General features: G+C 39.1%; 1 protein-coding gene across 1 annotated transcript; it reads left to right on the forward strand.

The window, feature by feature from the left end:
* Positions 1 to 3,671: 3,671 nt before the first annotated feature.
* LOC104544200 (1-phosphatidylinositol 4,5-bisphosphate phosphodiesterase beta-1-like) lies at positions 3,672 to 21,809 on the forward strand (the record flags this gene model as incomplete). Its single annotated transcript, XM_010189005.1, has 6 exons — positions 3,672 to 3,812; positions 10,471 to 10,550; positions 14,382 to 14,435; positions 14,799 to 14,874; positions 20,126 to 20,226; positions 21,643 to 21,809. Coding segments are annotated over 6 exons (619 nt in total), but the record flags the coding sequence as incomplete, so codon positions are not given.
* Positions 21,810 to 22,162: the final 353 nt, after the last annotated feature.

Raw genomic sequence — 22,162 nt, forward strand, 5'->3', positions numbered from 1 at the left:
GCAACCCAGAAGTTCTGACTGAGTCTTTTGATAATCGCCAGTTTGGCCATCACATTGTCTGTAACTATTAAACTCAGAGGAAAATCTTCAGCATCGACCAGATTCTTTTACTGTTTAATGTAGGTCTGGGATCAGGAACAGCTGCTCTTGGAGACGGTGCTGCAGCTTTGAGAAGCATTAATAACAAAAGGTGGTGCATTATATCTGGAGTGAAACCTTGGCTGACGTCCTGCCCCTTGATGAGTTTAAATCGGTGTCTGGGTTTTACTGAATTCTATGGCAGCCTTTTATATATACATATGCATGGCAATGTATGAAAAAAACAGAAATTTTTCTCAAACAGATGGTGTGTTGAAAGTTTTCAGAAAAAAAAGTTTAAAGAAATGGGAATACTGTTAAAAGATATGCAGCATTTATTGTAATGTCTGGAGTGCCTGTTAATTGGAATTTAAGTGTTAAAAGCTACATTTTAGTAACACCAGTCACAGCTGAAAGCAGTCTTCATGGAGATTGTCATTAAAGTGGCTGAACAGCCTTTTTGAGTTTATGTTACTTTTATGATTTCCAATGAAAGAAAAATAACACAGGAGAAAATTTTGGAAGTCTGATTGAAATCTATTTTTATCTGTCTGTCTACAGGATCCTGGTTTATAACAAAACATCATTATTCAGTGTTTATTCATGAATGTTGTAGGAATTCCATAAGGTGCTTTTTTTTCCATGCTCCTGGCTATTTTTTTCTAGTTTCTATTTCTGTTTTGGATTGATTTCAGGTATATTTCCTTTTGATAGTTTTGTCAAGACAGCAGAACCAAACAGGGAGGGCTTTCTACCAAAAGAGCAGGTAGTCCTCTGGCCAATGCTTGCCTCAATTTGACATGGCTAATCTTATTTTTAGTGGATCCTAAAGCTGTTTGTGCTGCCAGTAGCATCCTTGTCACCTCCTCTGTATTTGCCTGCTCACAATTTGCATTTCCCTCTGGGGAACTGTCAGACCTTTAATCACAGAGTTAGCCCATCAGAAACACTGGCTTTCCTGCCCTGGTTTCAGTGCAAGTCTTCAGGTAGCTCTTGTCCTTGAGCTGAAGCTCCTGCTAGATTTCGGTGGAAGGGAAAAAGCAAGCTTACACCTAGGCCTTTTGAAGAAAAGAGGCAAAAGGATGAAAACATCAAAGCAGATTTACAAATCATTGTGCTACAAAGGGAACTTTGATAAGTTACATGGGCACTGTCCATAGCGTGCTGTTTATTGAGCATCCCATGGATGTGTTCCCTAACGTGAGAGTGCTTCAGTAGCTCAGGTGTTAAAAAAATTATTATAATCAATATTCAATACATATAATTGAACATCTCTCAAAGAGCTCGATACGTTCCTAATAATGCCACAGTTTAGCAGAGCTTATGCCAATCTTGTCCACTTGTGAGCTGGTATATCAAATGCAGCTCCAAGCAGTAGCAAACTTTCGGTCTTGTTCCTCAAAATGGAATTATGAAAATCAAAATAATCCAATTTACATTTCTCTTTTTGATAAATTTGCTTTGGAAAAACATCCCATTTCAAATGTTTCTTTCTTTTATTCTGTGATGCATGGCTAATGCATATCTTAGACTAACTAAGGTATGATCTGTACTTTATGATTTACTGTATGATCCATGAGACATCCTATAGTTGACTATAAATACGAAGGAAAAAGGTTACCTTCTTTCTTCTTTTGTTGATATGATTGCAGTTCATCACTAAGAGTGAAATTGTGAGCAAATAGTTCCACCAGGGAAAGGAAGAAAGAAATGACAAGTATGTGAAAGAGAATAAAACCAGATAGACGATCCTGTTCATTCTGAGTTCAGAAAGAATGATGCTCTTCCCAGACAGACCCTTCAGCAGAAGCATTTATCAGTCTGATTTTGGGTTTGAAACGGTAGAGAGTAAAAAGCAGATGAGTTCTCATCTCTCAGAGAAATTAAACAAAGCTTAGTAACATTCAGCCTCTCAGTAAAAGAGAAAGTAACCCATCTGATAATACACCATCACTAACTTAACATCTTTAGGGCATTTCTCTAGCTTATCTCCTGGGTGTAAATTAACGTGTCTTTGTCTTTCTCCTTCAAATACCTATCTCTGAGACGCAAGTACTATTTTTATATCCTTCTTCTATTTTTCTCATATGTGAAAGCCTGTCATTAACTTGTTTACCCATGAAATCTTCTTTGTCTCAGAGCACAGTCATACTTCTCCTTTGCAGAGCCCTCAAATAGGATTATTCTGTCTGTTTTCCTGCAACACTTTCCATCATACTCAGTATTTAAGGAAGCTCAGCATTTTATGATAGACAATGTTGTAGTTTCTTTTGTAGTTAAAGCACCATGCTTCAAAATACTCTCCTAAACCTTGTGAAATATTTGGTGAACATATGCATAACTCTGTTGCCTACAAGCAGATATGATACTATTCAGGAGTTGTCCTTGAGACTGAGGTTTTGTTGATGCAGGATTTCCTGCTAGATCCATGAAAAATGACCCTTTTTGTCAACTTAAACTTATCATGCTGTTACATTAAATGTAATTTGTATTGGTCAGTGGAGATTGAGATTCTTATTCAAAAGTAGTACTTAAGAAGTACCATAAACACTAAAAATATGCAGGTGGTGAGAGGAAAAAGGTTCATGTGAGCAAAATGTAAACTGCAGTACATATTTGTGTCAGTTTTGAATCTGTCATCCTGTAGTGATACTATTTGCTGGCCATTTTTTACTGTTTTTACCAGACTGAAAAATCTTGCCTTTTAGAAAACCTGAGCTTTCAAATGATACTGGCCCTATTCAGAGGATTGAATTCAGTCATGCAGGGCTTCTTTTCATCTGTCTTTGCCTTTATGAACTTCATCTTGAGGCCAAGAACCAAGCAGTGCTTTGAAATGCTGCAGCCTAATAGAAACGAGTAGAGTTACAAAATAACCTGAATTTTTACTCACATTTTTACTAATGAAGCTGAGGCTCAGGCTTCACTAGCTGATAGGAATCATTTAATATATCTTTCCATTCAAGAAAAGTTTTGTAGTCATTTCTATATTGGATATAAACAAAGACTAAAAGACTATAAAAAAAGTCTAAAACCTAAATATAAATTGAATATGTTTGACAGTTTAAAAAATACATGACCTTTTGGACATGAAGAAGAAGGAGGGCAGCATCACTATTAAACATTTCACAGTATTTAAGACAGTGACTTCCAGTCTTCTCAATTCCTTTGGCAAAACTAAGTTCTCATTTTGAGCTTTATCGAAAATCCATTGAAAACATAGCAAATCCCTCTGCTGAGGCCAGTAGCCTTTGAACAGATTGTGTTATTTTGACAAACAAAACAGTTTATGCATGAGGCAAAATAACTGAGAATAGAAATGTGCAGCCATCAATTGAACAGCTTTGAGTCTGTACTGTACTAATACAGAGCTCAAAGGCTCTGAAGGATTTACAGTAGTGATTTTCTTTTATTCTGGGTTAGTAACTTTAAATACTTTAATGAACAATTAACTAGATAAGAATGTAGTATTGCCATGCTTAAAATGTTCAAAATAACACAAGTTTTCAAAATTGAAGTATTTGCAATAATATTCACCTCTTTATAAATATTTGCAAAAGATTTTTAACTATTTTGTAATGTCCTTCCTGCAGGATCCAAAACTGCGTGAACTGTTGGATGCTGGGAACCTAGGAGGTCGACTGGAAAATCGAATGATAACTGTTGTGTATGGTCCAGACCTGGTCAATATATCATACTTGAACTTGGTGGCATTCCAAGAGGACATAGCAAAGGTGATATACATTCATTTATGTCATATAAAATGAATGTTTTTAAAGTACCATTTTGAGATATGGATAAATGAGATAAAAGTGGAGATTGCTATGAAATGAACCTCAGTTCTGGTAGAGCTGTGCCACTCTGTAACCAAGAAGAAATGTGCAATCATTTTTTCTTTTTCAGGGAGTTTATTCAGCAAAGTTTATGACCCTGATATGTAGACTTATCTTCAGAACATTGTTTGTAAAGCCTAAATAAGTGCTGTGAAAATAATGGTACACACAAATTTTTACTCAGCTATAAGTAGTACACTGTGACTCTCCAAACACACATCGGTATCTTTCAGTAGTTACCACCCCTTTATGCTTGTTCCTGGTGTGTGCTAATTATGGATCATCTGTGAGAACAAAGTTTGTAAGTAGTTGGCTTTTTAAGTTTGGCCTATATCAGTAGTGGGAATCTGCAGCTCTACCTTGTATACTCAAGTATGTCAGCAATTAGACAGCTTGTTTAGCTTACGCACAAGAATGTATCTGTTCATGTTTGAAGGTCAATTTTAAGCGTTGCATTTTGCCTGCTGATAGCCCTTGATAAGAACTGTAGTCAACATCATTACTTTAGTAAAGTGTTTTTTCCATGCAGGTGTACACTCCCTTCATTTCTGTCTAACACACCACATAAAACACAGTTGTGTGTGCCAAGCAAGTTTTGATTGATATTAGTACATGTTTTGGAGGTTTGGGATTGTTTTTTTCTTCCAATTTCTATACAACTCAATTGTGTTTAATGAAGTGGGAGCTCTTTGCTTTATCAATCCTAAATTGACATTCAGAAGCTACTTCTCTTTCCACTTCCATTCATATGGGTAGGCTCTGATGACAGCCTCCAGATAACCACATACAGAACATGCTTTCATACGGTTTGCATCCTCGAGGCTGCTAGATTGCTGTAAAAATGTAGTTTCTCTGTAGACTGCTTTTATTTAACAGCAAGAAGGAGTTATTTTGTCACTTTGCAGGCAACAAGAATGGTCAGACCAGGTGAAGAAAAAAGATCATGGGATGAAAGCCTTAAGCTAGGAGGATATATTTTTGCCTGCCAGCTTTCTGTCTCTGCTAATCTTTATTAGCCGTTCAGTCAACTTGGCAAAAAAACAGTTTTCACTGTTTTTTTGATATGAAAGAATAGAAACAAATGAGTTAGCAATGGTCTATGGACTGCTGAGTGGGAAGTGCTGTCCTCAGACTTGAAAATGCACAGCTGTACTCTACAGGGGTGATTAAGAAATCTTAACGGTGCAAATGTGAAAGCAATTGAAACAACTCTTCAGGAAAAAATCCATAAGTATGTGATGAAAAATGAAAAGGTATGCTAAAGCTTTACCAGATAGAATTGTTAGCCCTTACCAAGAAAGAGGGAAAATCACCCAAATCAGAAGTGTATGGTCTTCTTTGTCACTTTCCTTTCTAGCCAGCAGTCAGTGAACTATAATCTATTTACCAAAGCAGTGTAGAAATTGGTGATTTTAGGGCTATTTTCTGTTTGATAATGGGACCTTAAAATACAGTAGATAAAATAATGTTTTAGGAAAGCTTAGCTGCTCTAAATCCTGAGTAACTCCTACAATCTGAGTAACTAAGAATCTAAGTCTTCCTTGTTATTTGTAAATGCAGTAGACCAAATAAATTTATATTTTATCACTCAGGCACTGTGGCCTGGGGATGTTATTTTCAAAGCATTGCAGATTAGCTGTGCTTGCTTTGAAATCACATTAAATACACTGATTGTTTCAGTGAGAACAGAGTTTGATCATTGTTGAATGCATCTAAAAATTCTTCATTTTTTAACATTTTTCCAACTTTATATGAGCCAGACCACAGAATGAGGTCCTTATCATCTCCAGGACCCATGTAGTGACTCAGAGAAGTTGTTATAAATAAGTGCATCAGGCACAAGTCTTTGGGGACTTCTGAGAAGACATGTAAAATACAAGTATGTACAAATACAATGTCACACGTCTAAATTTTGACCCTTCCTCTTGCTGCTGTTCCAGGGAAAGCAAGCACTAACAAAAAAATCCCTCACCTTTCCCTTTTCAGTGCACAAATAATTTTTGGATTAACCCCTCATTTGTGATACCTTATTTTTGAAGTTGCATGACAAGTATCGATCAGTGCTTCCTTGGAGAAGAAAGGCAAGGTAAACTGTAACAGTTTTAGTGAGGCAGTTAAAATTATTCAATTATGGGGTTTTCTTCCTTTGCAGAAGGCCTCATATTCTCCCACAAACTCTGTTCATCACATTCACTGGCCAAGTTGTGGTAGAATTATTGAAATATGAGCCTTGCAGTATTCAGCTTGCTTTAACTGAACTGAATACAGGGCTAGAAATGATGATACAGTCATGATGTACTTTTTCCTCTGGAAGAAAGTATCTAATGTTTAAAGTACACTAGTGATGAGCTGAAGGGTGCTGAGCAGCTGGTTTGTTCAAAGAATGCAGCTTGAAATTCATCAGTGTAAAAGGCAGATTGCTAGAGGCTTCTTGATAATGGAGAAGTAGCACTGATAGAACACTTGCTTATTTTCAGAAGGTTGTGCCTGTCTTGGGGTAGGACTTGTAAGCATCTATAAACATAGCACTGCAGAAGGCAGGAAAAATAAAGTAGTTTATTCTCAAACCCTGTTCTAAGCGGATGCTCTTTTTCTCCATTCCCAACATGAAGAGGTTCAACCTGTGAAGCTCTGTGTCTCCTTTACAGTATTTCTTTCTTCTCCCAAATCCAGTAACTTCAAAAGTGAACATCCCATCTTTCCCATCTCTTTCCTTTAGCTCTCTTTTGTGCCTCTCATGCCAACTCTGTTCTCACCACACTAGTCCATCCTGGCCACACAGTCCCCTATCCGGAGCCCAGGGAATCCTGTTTCTTCTCAGTCTGATGACCTCTGGATCAGATCCGTCACTAAGAGCTGATGAATTCCTCCACAAGTAAAATTCTGTAGTCAACAGAATTCACAAGTTGAGCTACACTGTGCTTTCTAGCATACATCTTTATTTTCCCAGCTTCTTAGGCATATTTATGAGCTTGATCGGTATAATAAAACGGTAAAACAAACCGTATAAATTCATGTCCATTTGATACATTTTTTTAAATAAAATTCTTAAGGATGCCAAAAGTGTCAAATTTCAGCAGCTTGCTGTTAACCTCTCACCAAAACCAAATGTGTGACAAACATTGCCTTCACACGTAGTCAGTTCTGATTTGAAAGAAGTATTTTCAAGAATGTGTGTTGTCCTTTCTTATCAAAAAGATCTCATCTCTTCTGTTGAGATAAATGTCTTGCGGTATGTATCCTGATGCACATAATAGAGGAGAGAAATTACTTCACTGAGCAACAGATTTCCAAACGAAGTGCTGCTTATACGCTACCTGCCAAAGCACAGAATGGCTAAATAATTGTTAGTAAAGTTCACAGGAATGATATAAATATGAATGAGTGTAACAGAATGTAACCAAGAGGAGATTGAGTTCAGGGAGCTCTTATCATGATGGATGTGACTTGCTTGGAGTTGAATGTTGGAAGGCTGGGTTCTTCGGCTACCAAACGGGATCAGAGGCTTCCAACCTGCAAACAGTTTGTTGGCACTAGTACAGTCCTATTTCAAAATATTCAGATTTATGTTTTCCTTTTATATTGCAATCTGAACAGGAGTCTGCAGCTACCACAGTGATTCGGAGGCTATTATAACCTTTCCACAGTAGGCTGTTTTCTTTCTACACATAACAGCTTTCTACCCCGTGGAGCACTCTCACTGAGCATTGCCTTCTGCAATTGCTGCTGCTGGTAAAGACGACTGCAAAGTGCATCATGCACGGAGTTAGAGTATTGGCTTTACTCTGTACCATGCAGCAAAACGAAGGAAACAGAGCCATTTGAGTAGCTGAAGCAGCAAGACGCACCGTGGCTCACAGCTTGATGCGAGCCCATCAAAGTCAGTCCAAAGCATCTCCTTTATTTCTTCAGGTCTGTGCTCAGGGCTGTTGTTTCCCCTCCTGCTGAGGGTTCAGACCAGTGACTGAAAAGATTATGTGATCCTTGGCATATTTTCCAGTTTCGGGTTTTTGGCTGCGACTCTGTGGTGGCTGGAATGAAGACCCTAAAATGGGAGAAGCAGTGAGCAAGTGTTACTTATGACTTGTTGACTTGGCACCTCCGTTGTTAGAAATGGCTCAGCCTGTAGGTAGCCCTAAGAATATTTGGCATGAGCGATGTGATCGCTTGAAGAGCCAGGAAAAGCTAAGGAAGGAACATGGCAAGACTCTTTATATAAACAGGCACATAATGACTAAGTTCCCCTTACGTTCCTGTCAACAAGCACTCGGACAAAGAGAAGGAAGAGCTGGAGTGTGGGATATTCCTGAATTGCCCTGCTTCTGTTTTCTACAAAATACTTCAGATTTAAGCCCAGCAGAACCAGTGAGATCAAAACAAAGTCTATCAAGATGTGTTAAAAGCCAACGTGTTTTCATTTTCTAAATAATATTTTATGTTGCCATTAATCTTTGCAGCGGTTAGTGTCACAGGGAGAAGCTTTAACTGCTATTATTAGTGCCTAAACAAAGCAGTGTTTACAAGATGAGCCTATTTTGAGCCTGGAAAAATGAGTTGCCAAGATGAAAAAAAAATGCTGCATTTAATACACTTTCTGTTCCAAGAGTCACAGCAAAGCAGTGGTGTTGCTAACGAACCCAACTCCTTCTCTTGTTCTTTCTCACACCCCTGGTTTGTTTTTTGGGTGTTTGGTTTGGTTTGGTTTGTTTGTTTTTTGTTTTTTTTAAATTACACCTAAGATGGGTAAACAAGTAAAGGAAAATAAAAATGGAAGCGATCACGAGAGGTGAAGGGAAGGACTATCTCTGCAACAGTGGTGTGCCTTCAGAACAACAAATCTGTGTCTGAGGGAGGAAGGTGTCTCTGGCAGAAATACCAGTCACAGGTGAGGTTATAAATGGGGTGGACTTAAGGATCTGGTTGATGAAAGATATCAAAGGTCCTTATAACACTAAATATAGGGGTAGCTTTATCTCTTCCTTCTTAGGAGCAACTGTGTGAGACCCGTTCCAGGTACAAGATCTGATAACTTCAGAGAACAAATCTTAGCACATTATAAAAATAGAAAATATGGTAACTTCTGAACCTCACAAATTGATCACTTAGTCACGTGGAAACTTGAGGCTTTTTAGGTAAAACAAGCTTGTAAGCTCTAAAATGACACAACAGCAGTCGTTTCATTGGAAGTCAGTTATACTTTTCTTAATTATCCATTTTTGTCAGAATGAAATTACCTTTTTTTGTATTTTGCCTCAAGAAAAAGCAGAACCAAGGAGAGGTAATACCTCCCAAAGAGTATTCATCTGGGAGAGTATGTGGTGATAGGAATTTTGGATCTGGACCAGTATGAAAGGAAATTCAATTTTAGTTTCAAAGAAAACTCAGAAATCTTCATCAAAAAAAGACATTGTTTGCAAAGGCACTGTTTATATTTGCTCCTTTCTTTTAAAAAGGTGAAACAAAGCCATTCCACAACTGCAGTTGTGACTAAAAAAGGATTGTGACTAAAGATTGTAAATAAGCACCAAGTTAGCAAGGAAAAAGCTGCTGAAGTTGTTGATGAAAAGCTGGAGGAGAAACCTGCGGAGAAGAGTTACTGGATGAGCAGCAGGAGTCTAAACTTCAGATTATAATCGTGGATCAGCCTTGCTGGGAGCCCAGGAAAGGGCAGAAGCCTAAGGAAAGGACTTCAGCAACATGCATAGAAATAAAGGGAAAAGTAGTCAGGAAAAGTGAGGGAGAGCCTTAGGAAGAGCAGTGCCTGCTGGTGGAGGAGGTAGGTGTCCCGTGAGCAGCTGGAGCTATGTCAGGGTAGCAAGAGGGAAAAAAACCAACTAGTGAGGGATAGAACCACAGTGTAAGGATGTATGGTTGGAGGAAGAGGAGCTTTTCTATTTGGAGCTGCATCTTCTTCCCACTATATCAGAATAATTTAAATTTATTCCTATGTATTTCTACTGATTTGGTTTTTCTAAGCGTATTTCTTACGTTGGCTGGTAAGATCTTAGATAGAGTCAGTACTTCCAGTTCTTAATTCAGTATCTGCCATAAAAGATAAGGTGTGACATTTGTTGTCTGAATTAATTCATGATCTGTAGAGAGTGTGATGCAGAGCCTCTCACAGCAAACTCTTGCAAGAGGAGACTTTGTAATAGGAGAGTGACTGTGGTGTGGTCTGTATCCCACCCTGTCCAGTCAGTCTGTCTTCAGAGGGCTGTAAGCCCACAAGATAGTGTATTTTTTCCAGACCATTTATTGCACACTTTCCAGGAGCTTAAATACGTTTTGCTTCAGTCATTATCCATATGATTGGGGTTGGTTTTTTTTTTCCAATTCAGTGGAATAAGATACCTTTCAAAAAATATTTGTAACAGTCTTCTGTTTTTTTCAGCATGAGAAAATCTGGTCTCACAGACAAGGAAGGAAACTGTAATTGGAAAAATCAAGTTCAGACTTTAATTAGGCCCTTTTTACTAACGATATAATTTTCAAAAATATTTTGCATTGTGTAAATAAACATCTAAATAAAGCCTCATTTAATCAAATTTTCTCTCTGTAGGAATGGTCAGATGAAGTGTTCAGTTTGGCAACAAATTTATTGGCACAGAACATGTCAAGGGATGCCTTTCTGGAAAAAGCGTAAGTGGCCATCGTGTTTAATGCAGTGGGTGTTGCTCTTTTCTCTGCGTTATTTTCCTTTTCTTCTTAGTCACATTGTCATCCATTGTTTCTGCTTTGATGAGTTGTCACTTTTGTAAACACAGGCTGTCCTTTCTCATGGTTTTAAAAAGCCTGTTATCTAAACATCATTTAAACAAAAATCTTGTTAGAGTTCTTCTCGCAAACTATGAAGTCGTAGCAAAGAAACAGAATTAAATTAAATTAAATTAAATTAAATTAAATTCCCCTTGTATACCAAAGTAGCAGCTTCAGGTGCAGTCTGAAGCTCTCTGTTAAAAATGAAGAAATATTCTGGATTGACTTGCTTCAGGTTTATTTTCCTTTTTTTCTGCTATTCGTCAAAAAAAGAGAAATGCAATAAGTCCATTTTCTCAGTCTAATCTCTCTGATTTTCACATGACTCAGAGGAAAGCAGTGAATCCATTCATCTAGATTGCTTTGCACAGTATGCAGATTCTGAGTTGCTTTCAATGCAGTAGAAAAGCTGTTTCTGAGAACGTTTAGGGTGTAAAACCACACGTCTGGAATGAAAGAGAACTAAACCTGAGAGTAACGATTCTCCGCCAGCTAAGTGCACGTGCTGAGAGTTCTGCACAAGTGATAGCGTTGAGAACAGCATGGTAAATTCTACCAGATAATGATGGTAATGTACCGGGGTACGTGCTGGCCTTTTGGGGGTTCTAAAAAGGAAGATATACCCTCCCCAGCCTACACATTGGTGGGTTAAATGCAGCTTTGTGTCTCCCTTGAAACACCTTTTAATTTCTGTTCACAAAGGCTCAGTCCAGCTAAATACCAAGTCAAGGCTTAGGTTCTTAAAACATGCCTCTGTCCAAGAAGCAAGTTAACCCACCCTTTTTCTGAACTTTTTAAGGCTGTGGATGGCTAATTGAATTAGATGCATCCGTATTTAGTCAGAAGGTTCCCAACTGCTTAACTTTAATCCCACATACATATTCATAAGTGTCGGTTTTAGGGGGAGGGTGGAGACACAACACAGCAGGATAGGTGATGTGTTTCCTTCTCATAGCATTTGTTGTGAAGCTGAAGTCAACAGGAATTTTTGAAGAAACCTTGAAGGCTGGGCATTGCAGGAGCTACAGCTCTGTATCTGATAAGGCTTTGTTGGGACAGCAGTGATACATTAGGCAAACAAAATCCCAAATGGATGGAAACTTTTAACGTTCCCCTTTGGCTCCACATGTTGACAGTGGAGAAAGCACTGTGCTAACCTGAGCAGAGCCAGGTGTGTGAGCAAGAGCAGAGATGTCCATAGGTTATAGATGAGTTACAGGAGTGATTTGACATTATTTTTTTTCCATGCCCCCTACCACTCAAACCCTCGGGCCAGCAGACTTTGCTGACAGGCCTGTAATGGGGAGCATTGTGACTGTACCTAATGGGCGTTTTCATACCAGATTCACAGGAGGAACATGTTATCCCATGGTATAATAGAGCAGTCTTACTTGGAGCCATTTTTTTGTGGTTTTTCAAGCAATATTAATTAAAGATGAAGCGACGGGACATATTGCGTAGGTTCAGTAGCAGGCAAGCATGGCATTCCGTGTCTTTTTCTTTTTCCACTAATTAATAAATCACTTGGGAACTGTAGGGTTTCCAGGGTCCTCTGCACAGATGCCAAATCAGAGTCACTTAAGAAATCTTTTACTTTGAACATTAAAAATATTTCCCCATTATAATTACTATACTAAGCAAAGGGTTGGTTGCAATCCTATCAGAGCCCTTTTCGTCAGATAGAAAAGCAAATTGCATTAGAGCAGATTTGAAAAGGTGTTTTCCTCTGTGGCATTCAGTCTCTTGCAGTGTTGGAAGTGCAATAATAAACGGCTTGAACAGCTCTCCTGTGGTTTGGTCAGATGGCAAAAATCGGGTTAATTTGGGAGGAGGAGTGGTTAATAAAAACTGCCATTTTGGTTATAAAGTGATCATTCTTCTGTTGTAACCATGCAATGTATTTCTGTGTTGGGGTGTGAAAATGGATGGTGGAACACATTAGCACTGAAATACTGACCAGGCAGTAATGAGCAAAGGGTAACTCTACTGGGGAAACCTTGGGTCAACGTTAGGTCCAAAGTGTGTCATTCTTGGAGTCAGCACTGAACTGCTGGAATGAGTCCATTCAGCTGCTACCAGTGGGGACTATCTCCTAGCAAGGTTTTTAACAAAAATAACATGCTTGGTTTTCTTAGATGGATGGATAATGGTTTCAGGGTGAAAAATAATGTCTTGCGTGTAACAGAAGAATTTGGGAGGAAAAAAGGCAGCGAGTACTGGTGAGGGTTGACTGTTATTCAGACACACATTTTTAGTTTGCTTTAACTGAAGTTCAGAATCCTTTATCTTTATTATTGTCTCCATTTTCTTTTATTTCTAGCTCTCTTGGCTGTAGAGGAAAACATTAAACATGACCAGAATGTACTCAAAAGTTTCAAAAAGTAGAAGGCAAAATAAAAGGAACCTTTTTCTACCATTGTGATTATTTTTTTCTCTTTAATCTAAGTGCTGGGAGATGGGGTAGGGAGGATAATGTTTTTCTCTGGTGACACAGTAGCACAAGGGATTTCAGTTTCCAGAAGATGCATATGAGGAGACAAGGGTTTATGAAAATATTCCTATCGTAGTTAGGGATATTAGCACATACTTTGTTTTTGAAGTGGTTGCTTATGGCATTTTCTGTTGGGAAGAAGAGGAAAATTTATTAGAACCATGCAGTTTCTTTTTCCATTTGGGCAAAAGGAAAAAGGTTTTTAAGGAAAAAAAAATAAATCCTCTGAAATACTTAAGTGTTGTCACATTTTTCATCGGATCATATTACTGCAAAACTCATTTATAGTTTTAATTATATTTGAGTGGAAGAGATGAAACACTCAAAAAGTCATGCACCTCGCAAGCTGCTGCTGGTGCACATTATGCTGGTAACCAGTAGTCCTCACATACCAGGAGAATCGTCAGATACCAGTTGTTTGCCCGACTGCTTCCCATTACACCTTCTGCATGACTCCTGTTTCAGTAGGCTTTGAATCAGGGTGTTGAAAGATTTGGACAAAGAAAGAGACATCCTCATCCTGCTGCCTTAATGAGCATGGGAGAGGAGTCACAGGTCCTGAGATACTGGGATCCTCTAAATGCTCAGTTCAAAACCTGGATAATTGCCTGCCTGTAAGATGGTTTCAGCATGTAATTTTTATATTGCTTCGTACTGGAAATGTCTTGGGCTTGCCCAGGGCTGCTAAATATACTGACACTCTTGCTGGTGCAGAGTTACTTCAGTCGCCAGGGATTTGACTTCCTTCCAGCTGTGACAGCATTTAGGGTCCAACAAAGAAACCTTCACAGATGTGTGATGGGGAGGGCTTTAGGTTGCAGGGAAGTTGGCGTGCAACATCCAGGGGTGGTTTCAGCCTCCGAAGAGGAGGAGTACAGCCAACTTTCCGGTCAAATTGTGTAGCCTATGTGCCACAATTTGGTCTGCTGATAGACTGACAGGCAGCCTGGGTGAGAAGGAGCTTGAGGGGGATGATAAATTTGTGCATTAATGCAATTTGCAATGTCCTGTTGCAAGGTGGACAGTATTTCACACTACAGGTGCATTACTGTTGATGGAAAAGGTATTTACTGATTAATTTTATCCCAGCAGGCTTTCATATTGAGCAAAAGTGATTAGTGGAACTTGCCACATGATCACAACAATGGCATCGAGCTAGAAAGTTGATGGAGAGGTACTTGAAAATGCTGTAAAAATAAAACAAGATGCTTTTCTCTCCACAGTTATACAAAACTTAAGCTGCAGGTGACTCCAGAAGGGCGCATTCCTCTGAAGAAGTAAGTTCTGTTCCCCTTCTTTACCATGTAGTCTCCTCTGACTTTTTGGTGTGAATATACATTTGAGATGTCAGAGACATATTGTGAGGATAAATATGTTCAAATAGTGTACTGCTGGGGTAATATGAAGAGAGCAATGATGACTTTTCAAATAACTACCTTTTGCAACAGGGGCTTATGTGGAGTAGAGTTAAACTCATTGTGAGCATCATTAAACTCATTTGTGTTACCAAGCAGCCAGCCATATGGAACTAAATAGCTAAAGGTGCAATAGACTGGGAAGTGATATTCAGTCCTTAAGCCACATGGGCCGTGAAGGCATGTCTTTAAGCCAATTCCCTCTGGTTTGTCTTTGTTTTGCAGCATATACCGCTTGTTTTCCGCTGACAGAAAGCGAGTAGAGACTGCATTAGAAGCTTGTAATCTTCCATCTTCCAGGGTAAGCATCTGAATTTATTCCTGGTCCTTGCAAATTGTTGCTTGTATTTGGTGGTGTTTACCCTTTATTTAGTTGAAGACAGTTTGTTCAAGGCTGATCATGCTGTGCTGGCTTTGCTTCCAGATAGGTGCTCAGCAGCAGGTCTGTCTTTCCCACACAGAAGTTCCTGACGCCCATCTGCAAATCTAAGTACCTTTGATTTGAAATTGTATAGGGACCAGAAGTGCCTGAAGGAAGTGCAAATGGGTTAAAGGAAAGGGCAGGGGCTTGTGTGACCTGTCCTGGAGAAATCCTGTGAGAGTATTTTAAGAGTCTGTGACTGTTGCACAATTTTCAAGGTATGATTTCAGCGTTGTGTTAGCTTGAGGTGTAGCTAGTGGTGTAATCTCTTTCTCTCTCACAAAAAAAAAAAATCTATAGCTTGAGTTAAGTGACAATTTAAACTCACTGTAGCTTATTTAAAAGGTGCATGGAGTAAATGTGGAAATTCTACAGTGCCAAAGCTGTTAATGTTGCAGGGATGCAGCCATTGTATGCTGCTAATCCAGGAGCTCTCCTCAACCTGGAGCATTTGCAGGATGGTACCTCACCCTCAGGAAGGCTTTTTTCAAGAAGAATGAGCTCAAGCAGATGATTCTGGAGAACACTGGAGTGAAGATGCCCTTAGTCTTTCCTCCCAGTTGGAGATTCTCCTCCAGGAAGCTTCTTGCAGGAGAATTACTGTACTTGGAGGCCCAACCTTGTTCGCTCAAGCTTTGCTTTCTTGATGGTCTCTTAATACAGCCAATTCCTACAGTTTCAGAAGAGCAATGGGGCAAAGCCTTGACAAGCCAAACCTCAGATACCCCTTACCAATGAGACCTTCTTTCACAGACCTGGGAGATTAATTCAATGAAATTCCAAGGAATGTCTGTAAAAAATTATAACAGCCTTACCTGAAATAAGGTTGTGAGGTTAGAAACATGGAAATAATTTTTAAGATAGGTTTTCAGTTAATTGTTAGCAAACAAGATAAGATGTGCAGAAAAATCTCTGAAGCTTTGCTTTTTAAATCACTTGATTTATTACTGTCGTTTACTACATATCTCTGAAAAAAATCTAAACATCACAGGAGTCCTTGAAAGAAACTGCAACCTTTTTTCTGCTATTTATTTAAGTAAAGCTAGTATTACATATACACTGCTGGATACTTGTTGCTGGGATACCATCTTGAAAATTATTCATAGTATAAAGTAGATCCTTTCTTTAGTTGGGACAAAAGAGAAATGCGCTTCATGCAACAGAGAAAACTGTGTTGATCATCTTGGAAAAAAATATTTTAGAAGCTAAGTACTTTAGAAGCATGAATCTCTGAACCTCATAGAGAAAAGAAGATCAGTTCTTCAAGTACAGCTCTTTTCCTTTGTGTTCCTGTTTATCTGAACAAGTGAAATTCTTAGCTTCAACTTCCAACTTTTCTGCCCCATTGTACTGCAGGACAAATGATGTCCCCACAAAGCCTTGGAAGAGCACTGGATTCCGGCAGCATGCAAGACATGAATATCAGGGAATCTTGCTAAGCAAAATCAAACCAAATTATTCAGAGAATTAATGAAAGTCTTTAATGGACATTATCAGCTAAGGCTTTGTTTTGGATTTTTTATATTTATGCCTTATGAAGATCCCTCTAAAGATTTTATATAAAAAAACCACACCCCTCGTTTATTAGGAAGATACGGGGCTTGTTGACCATGAGTTTTGCACATTTTGCTGTACCCCTCAGAACCTGTGGATGACCCTAAAACACAAAATGAAATTCACAGTCATGGGGAAGAGGATGCCAAGTCAACGCTGATCACTGTCTTCCTGATTCATAGCTTCGGATTTTGGACAGCTTCTCACCTATCTTATGCAGTGAGCTGAGCACAGGGAGTCTGAGCTTTGCTGCCAAAGTGTAGTATCACTACATGGACTTGTCTGTGACAGTACAAACTTCAGCATCTGCTAGCCCTGCTCTTTAGTGAATTCCCTGTGTATGTGCTCACCAGGAAACCTTGTGGGACAATGTGTGGGCATTGTATGTAGAGTGAGCAGAAGAGTTCTCATTTTCTTGAAGATTGTCTTCATCCTGCTGTAGAAGGATAGCACTAGAGAGGCTCCCTAGAAGCACCAAAACCAAACTATTTCATGTTTTGGGACCTTAATAAGGGCTGAGCACTCCAGCCCTGATTCAGCCAAGCAGTTGAGTGTGAATGCAATGGGATGACCCATGGACTTCAAGTCAAGCACATTTTTTTGATTGATTTATGGCAGAGACCTGGCATATGTAACATTTTGCAGAATCAAGCCCTGTGTGACCTGATTTTCGGCAGCATTCATCGTCCAGCAGATCTGACACCAGAGGAACGTTTATAGAAATGTTAAAATGCAGTTTTAAAAAAATGCCAATGACTTTTTGATTTGGACTTCTGGTTCCCTTGTGTTTTCTTTAAATCTTGCCTACTTTTGGGTGGTGCTAGTGTGGAGCTTTTTGTTCTTGTTGGGTGTTTCTTTTTGGTTTTAGTCGAAAGTGCCTCAAATAGAATTTGGAGAGCTTTGTTTTAGTTGCCTGTTTGGTTGTGAAGACTGGTTTCTGCTTTCCAAATGTAGAGGTTCACAATGAAACACCAGTGAGCTTAATGTTAACCCCAAATAAAACAACCAGCTTTTGAGTCCTGTCTGTGCAAATAGTCTGAATTAACTTTTGTGCTGCCGAATATGTAACAGACTGGATACAGATGTTATAAAAGCAGGCATGTTACCAGAGAAATGATAAATCAACAGTGCTTGAAATTAGTAGAATGTCTTAATCACATAATAAAATCGACTGCAAATATTCAGCAAACCCAGAAATGAGGGATGCTCTCATGTGGTACAGAAAGTTTGTGATTTGTTCATTGGTCTCAAAAAAGAGATGAGCACATAAGGTGTGTGGGTGGTTCCACTGAAATGTGGATGGCTCAGGCCAGGCTGAGGAAAGGGGCAGTGTATTTTAATCCTTTTCAGCAGGCAGACTTTTGAAATCCAAATATAGTTGTCTGAGGTTGTGCCTGGGGTGGCAAATGCTTGCAGGAAGGCTTTTAGATCTCTGTGTTTTGAAGCCCACTGATTACATTACTGATAGGAAATAATTAATTATTTAAAGGTTCTGTACTTATGTCTGAAGAGTTGTATTTGTTAGCCTCTTTGTAGATAGGCGTTTGGAGATGCATGTTGGCAAACTGAGGTATATTTTCTTAATTGGAACCGAGTGGCAAATAAAATCCTGGATCTCAGGTTATCGTGGGTTAAGATCCATGTTTTGTTCAGTGTTGAGTACCTTCAAATCCCCTGTAAAGGAAAAAAAGAGATTGCCTCAACGGGTGACTATTATTCTGTGGTAATTACAGAATCAATGTCTAAAATGCCCTTAGGAGAAGCGCTGCCTGAGAAGTAGCCTGCTAATTAGGGGTTATAGGTAGAGGGAACAGAGCAAAGTGGGCTGCAAGCTTTAACAAGAAGATTCACAGCTTTATGAATCCTAGCCTTTAGAAAAACGTAAGTATCAGCAGTCCTACTCTCAACTGAAAGCACCACAGCTCGAGTTTATCAAAGTGTAGTAGGTGCAGTTTCACTCATAGTTCTATGTTGCTGATGGCTGTCGCTGAAAGGATCTATTTCCATCCTCCAACTTCTCCATCCACCCTTGCACTGCTTTTAGCAGTTGTGCCATTGGCAAGTTACCTGACTCAGCAAGGTGATCCCACAGTAAAGTGCATGGGGTTGTTTTGACCAGGTAAGTTTTGAACCAGTTCACCCTGCAGCCACTTGCACAGCCTGCCAAAACAAAAAAGGCACAAAATGGCTGGTGACCTTAGGCCATTGAAGCCTGGAGATGGATACGCAGGTGGAGCAGGGAAGCAGCTTAGCTTGATCCGAGCACGAGCTGGGTCCAGTTGCAGACAGAAACGCTGAAAGATGGTCATGGTACAAAACTCTCGTAGGCCTCTGCAGGTTTCATAGATGAAAGGAGAAATAAAGTGACACCTGTGATATTTTTTTTTTCCTGAAGCAGAAAAATATGGAAAAATTTCCTTCCGTCTAACAAAGGCTTGAATCAACGCTTCTGGTTCCCTTAGCAACAGTGTTAAACAGGCGGAATAAATAAAATCAGCAGTTTCCTCTATCAGCAGCTTGCTTCTGAGACAATCAGGTTCAACGGTGTTTAAAAACAAACAGCTTTGTGTCCAAGTTACAGTTTTCCTCTTACAGTTCATCAGATTTGGGTATTATTTTGGAGCCATGGAGAGGTGTCATGTGGGCCCATGGTGGTCCTGTTGACTACATGTCATAGCTTTTGAGAAGGATAGCTTGCATGGAGGAAACTCAAAAAATAGATTTTCAGTATTTGCATTTCATGGGTTTTGTGTTTTCCTTTTCCTTGTTCCTTTCTAAGGTTTCCTCTACTCAAAATACAAGCCTGTAGTTTGTGCAGAGGATGATTAAAGTGTCACCTAGAAGCAGGATTAAATGTAAATTGTTCTAAAGCGTAGAAAATGTAAGTAAAAAATGTTGGTATCTCTTCTATAGGAGAGCATTTGTATCAATTACTGTAAAAGAAATCTGATTGCCAAATGCATTACACTGAGTGTTTAGGACAGAAATGTATGGAAAAGCTGCATTGCACGAGTCTTGCCCAAAATCGCTATATCTTGAACGTGTATCTTCAGGAAAGTAAAGGAAACATTCATGCTGCTGTCAGAGAACAAGGTTATTAATAATTAATATTAATAATGACTCAGTGACCCAGTTTGCTCTCTAGTTCTTTGAAAGCTTTGAAAAAATGAGTGATGTGCTCATCCCCGGTAACGCTGCCATTTTGCTCGCTGAAGCACGCAGGCTCAGCACCACTGGCCAGCCGCCTTGCTGGGAGTGAGCTCAGAGGCTTCATCGTGATTGCTGTACCTATTTATCCTATAGACAAGGAGGTTAGATGGGGAGGTGTCCGTCCTTTGTTGTTCACAGGTGCTCAGAGAAAGAGATAACTTCACCTTATGGAAACTAAGATGATAGAGGTATTTGTAATTTTTTTTCAAGATGTACTCTTTAAGCTGCTCTGTTATTCAGAGGAATTTATAGGCTTCTCTAGGTTGCAGGAAGGAAACCAAAAGAAGTGCAGTAGTTAGTGATATGTTTCCAAAGAGTGTATAAAAGTGTCATATCGTTCTTTCACTGTTTTCTTCCTGTTTCACAGAATGATTCCATCCCTCAAGACGACTTCACACCAGACGTGTACAGGGTGTTCTTAAACAACCTCTGCCCTCGGCCTGAGATTGACCACATCTTTTCTGAGTTGTAAGAGAAGACACTTGTTTATTTTTTAATGTGGTTTTTTTTCCCCTCCCTTCACTGATTTTCTGGACTCAGGATGGCAAAATAGATTATTTAGACTACAGCAGCATGCAGCGATGCCAAGAACAGATTTCAGTGTCAAGCAGGGCTGTTATTTAACCTTGGATCAAGGGTTCCTTCTCTTCTAAGCTTTTGCCTCCATTTCTAATGGCCAGAGTTTTAAGCAATTTATTCCTAGAGAGGCAGAACTCCTGGGTCTTGTTTTTCCGTATGGAGTAGGATAGTTTAGCCTTTCATGAAAGTAAAGGAAGAGAAGTAATAAGCAATAACAGTATGCAATAGGCATGAAAATATGTATAATCACCCCCAAAAGCTTAATTAGGAGTTGCAAAAAAGTGCAGTAACTTTTACGATTTGTGCATCATGAACTCACACAGTGAAATTAAATTAGCAGCCAGCTACAACTAATTTCATACACTGAGTTACAAGCTTATCACTCATGTTACTTCTAGCCCTTACAGCAAGTCATTGTACTTCCCAGATTCAGCAGAGCCTGATCAATGGAGTCAGAACATGAAGCAATATGAAAGCAAAGTAATTTCCTAAATACATTCCAAGACCACTAAAGCAATTAGTGAATGCATCTTTGCAACATGAGTGTGCTTATGTGGTCCTTTTGTGCTTATTTTCTCCAAGGTTGAGGTTTCAGAGGCACTCAGCCTTGACCTAGTTTGCTCCCTTTGAACCTGGGGGTAGACTTTCCATTGCTCGTTCACGGAGTAGAAGTAGGCCAGTCCCAAGTGCTGTAGACAACCCTAAGCACGTCACCTGGCTTGGAGGTTTCCTGGATCTCCATCTGGGTACAGGTTGTACCCAAACTCTGCTCTTTTCACTAACTCTCTAAATAGGCAGCTTTTTGCTTGCTTTGCAGAGTGCCTAGCATTTTTTAGCAAGTTTATTTAAACTTTAAAAAAATCCCAAAGCCCAAACAAATACTAGAATAATGAAATCAGGGCTACTGTTATTCAGCAGTAAAACCAAATAGTTAGGTAGGAATGCCAGCAGAGTGTTTCTGGCAAGTTTAAGATTGAATTCCAGGTAATTTTCTCTTTTACTTTTTTGCATTGCTTGGTTCCAGGAATTCAGAGGAATGAAAAGCTTTTAGCATTGCTGTGACTCTTCCCATTTATGTCAGTAATGCTGAATACTGTTAAAAACCTTACTTCTAGATGTTTGATGAAGAATGTTTGTCGTTACTTGCTGGCAAAATAAGTTAATCTAGAGACAGAGTGGGACAGTGTTTTTGTTGTACAATTATTTGAATCTTGTTTCCGTTTCCCTGCAATGTTACAGAACAATGAATGAGATTTCAGGCAAATGTATTTTAATGGCTTTGCTGTTGCTTTAACTTTTCTTTAGTGGTGCCAAGAGTAAACCATACCTTACTGTTGATCAGATGATGGAATTTATAAATCTTAAGCAACGTGATCCACGATTAAATGAAATCCTTTATCCACCGTTAAAACAAGAACAAGTTCAACAGCTGATTGAGAAGTATGAACCCAACAGTAATCTAGCAAAGAAAGGTCAGTGATTTTTATTTTCTTGCTGTACTCCGTTTCTGATTTGAAACAGTAACTCTAAAGCAAAATTTGGTTCAGAATCAAATTGTTCCCAACTATCTGCTTTTGGATTATACAAGCCTGTGAGACATCGTGTGGTACGTTTTTAAATGTATTCTGTTGGGATCAGTTTAGGAAGAATGGAACTGGTTTCAGTATTTAGTTTTCAGTATGTGTAACTGATAGTTTAGAACAGTTGCTCCGATATGCAAACTTCAGCAGAAAACTTACTATCACAGTGACTGTTTACTGGCTTCTGAAGTGTAAAATTCAAAGATAAAATCAGTGATGATGAAATTAAGGTGGTGATAATTCTG

This window comes from Mesitornis unicolor, unplaced genomic scaffold, assembly GCF_000695765.1.
Source record: "Mesitornis unicolor isolate BGI_N332 unplaced genomic scaffold, ASM69576v1 scaffold51047, whole genome shotgun sequence".
Classification (NCBI taxonomy): domain Eukaryota; kingdom Metazoa; phylum Chordata; class Aves; order Mesitornithiformes; family Mesitornithidae; genus Mesitornis; species Mesitornis unicolor.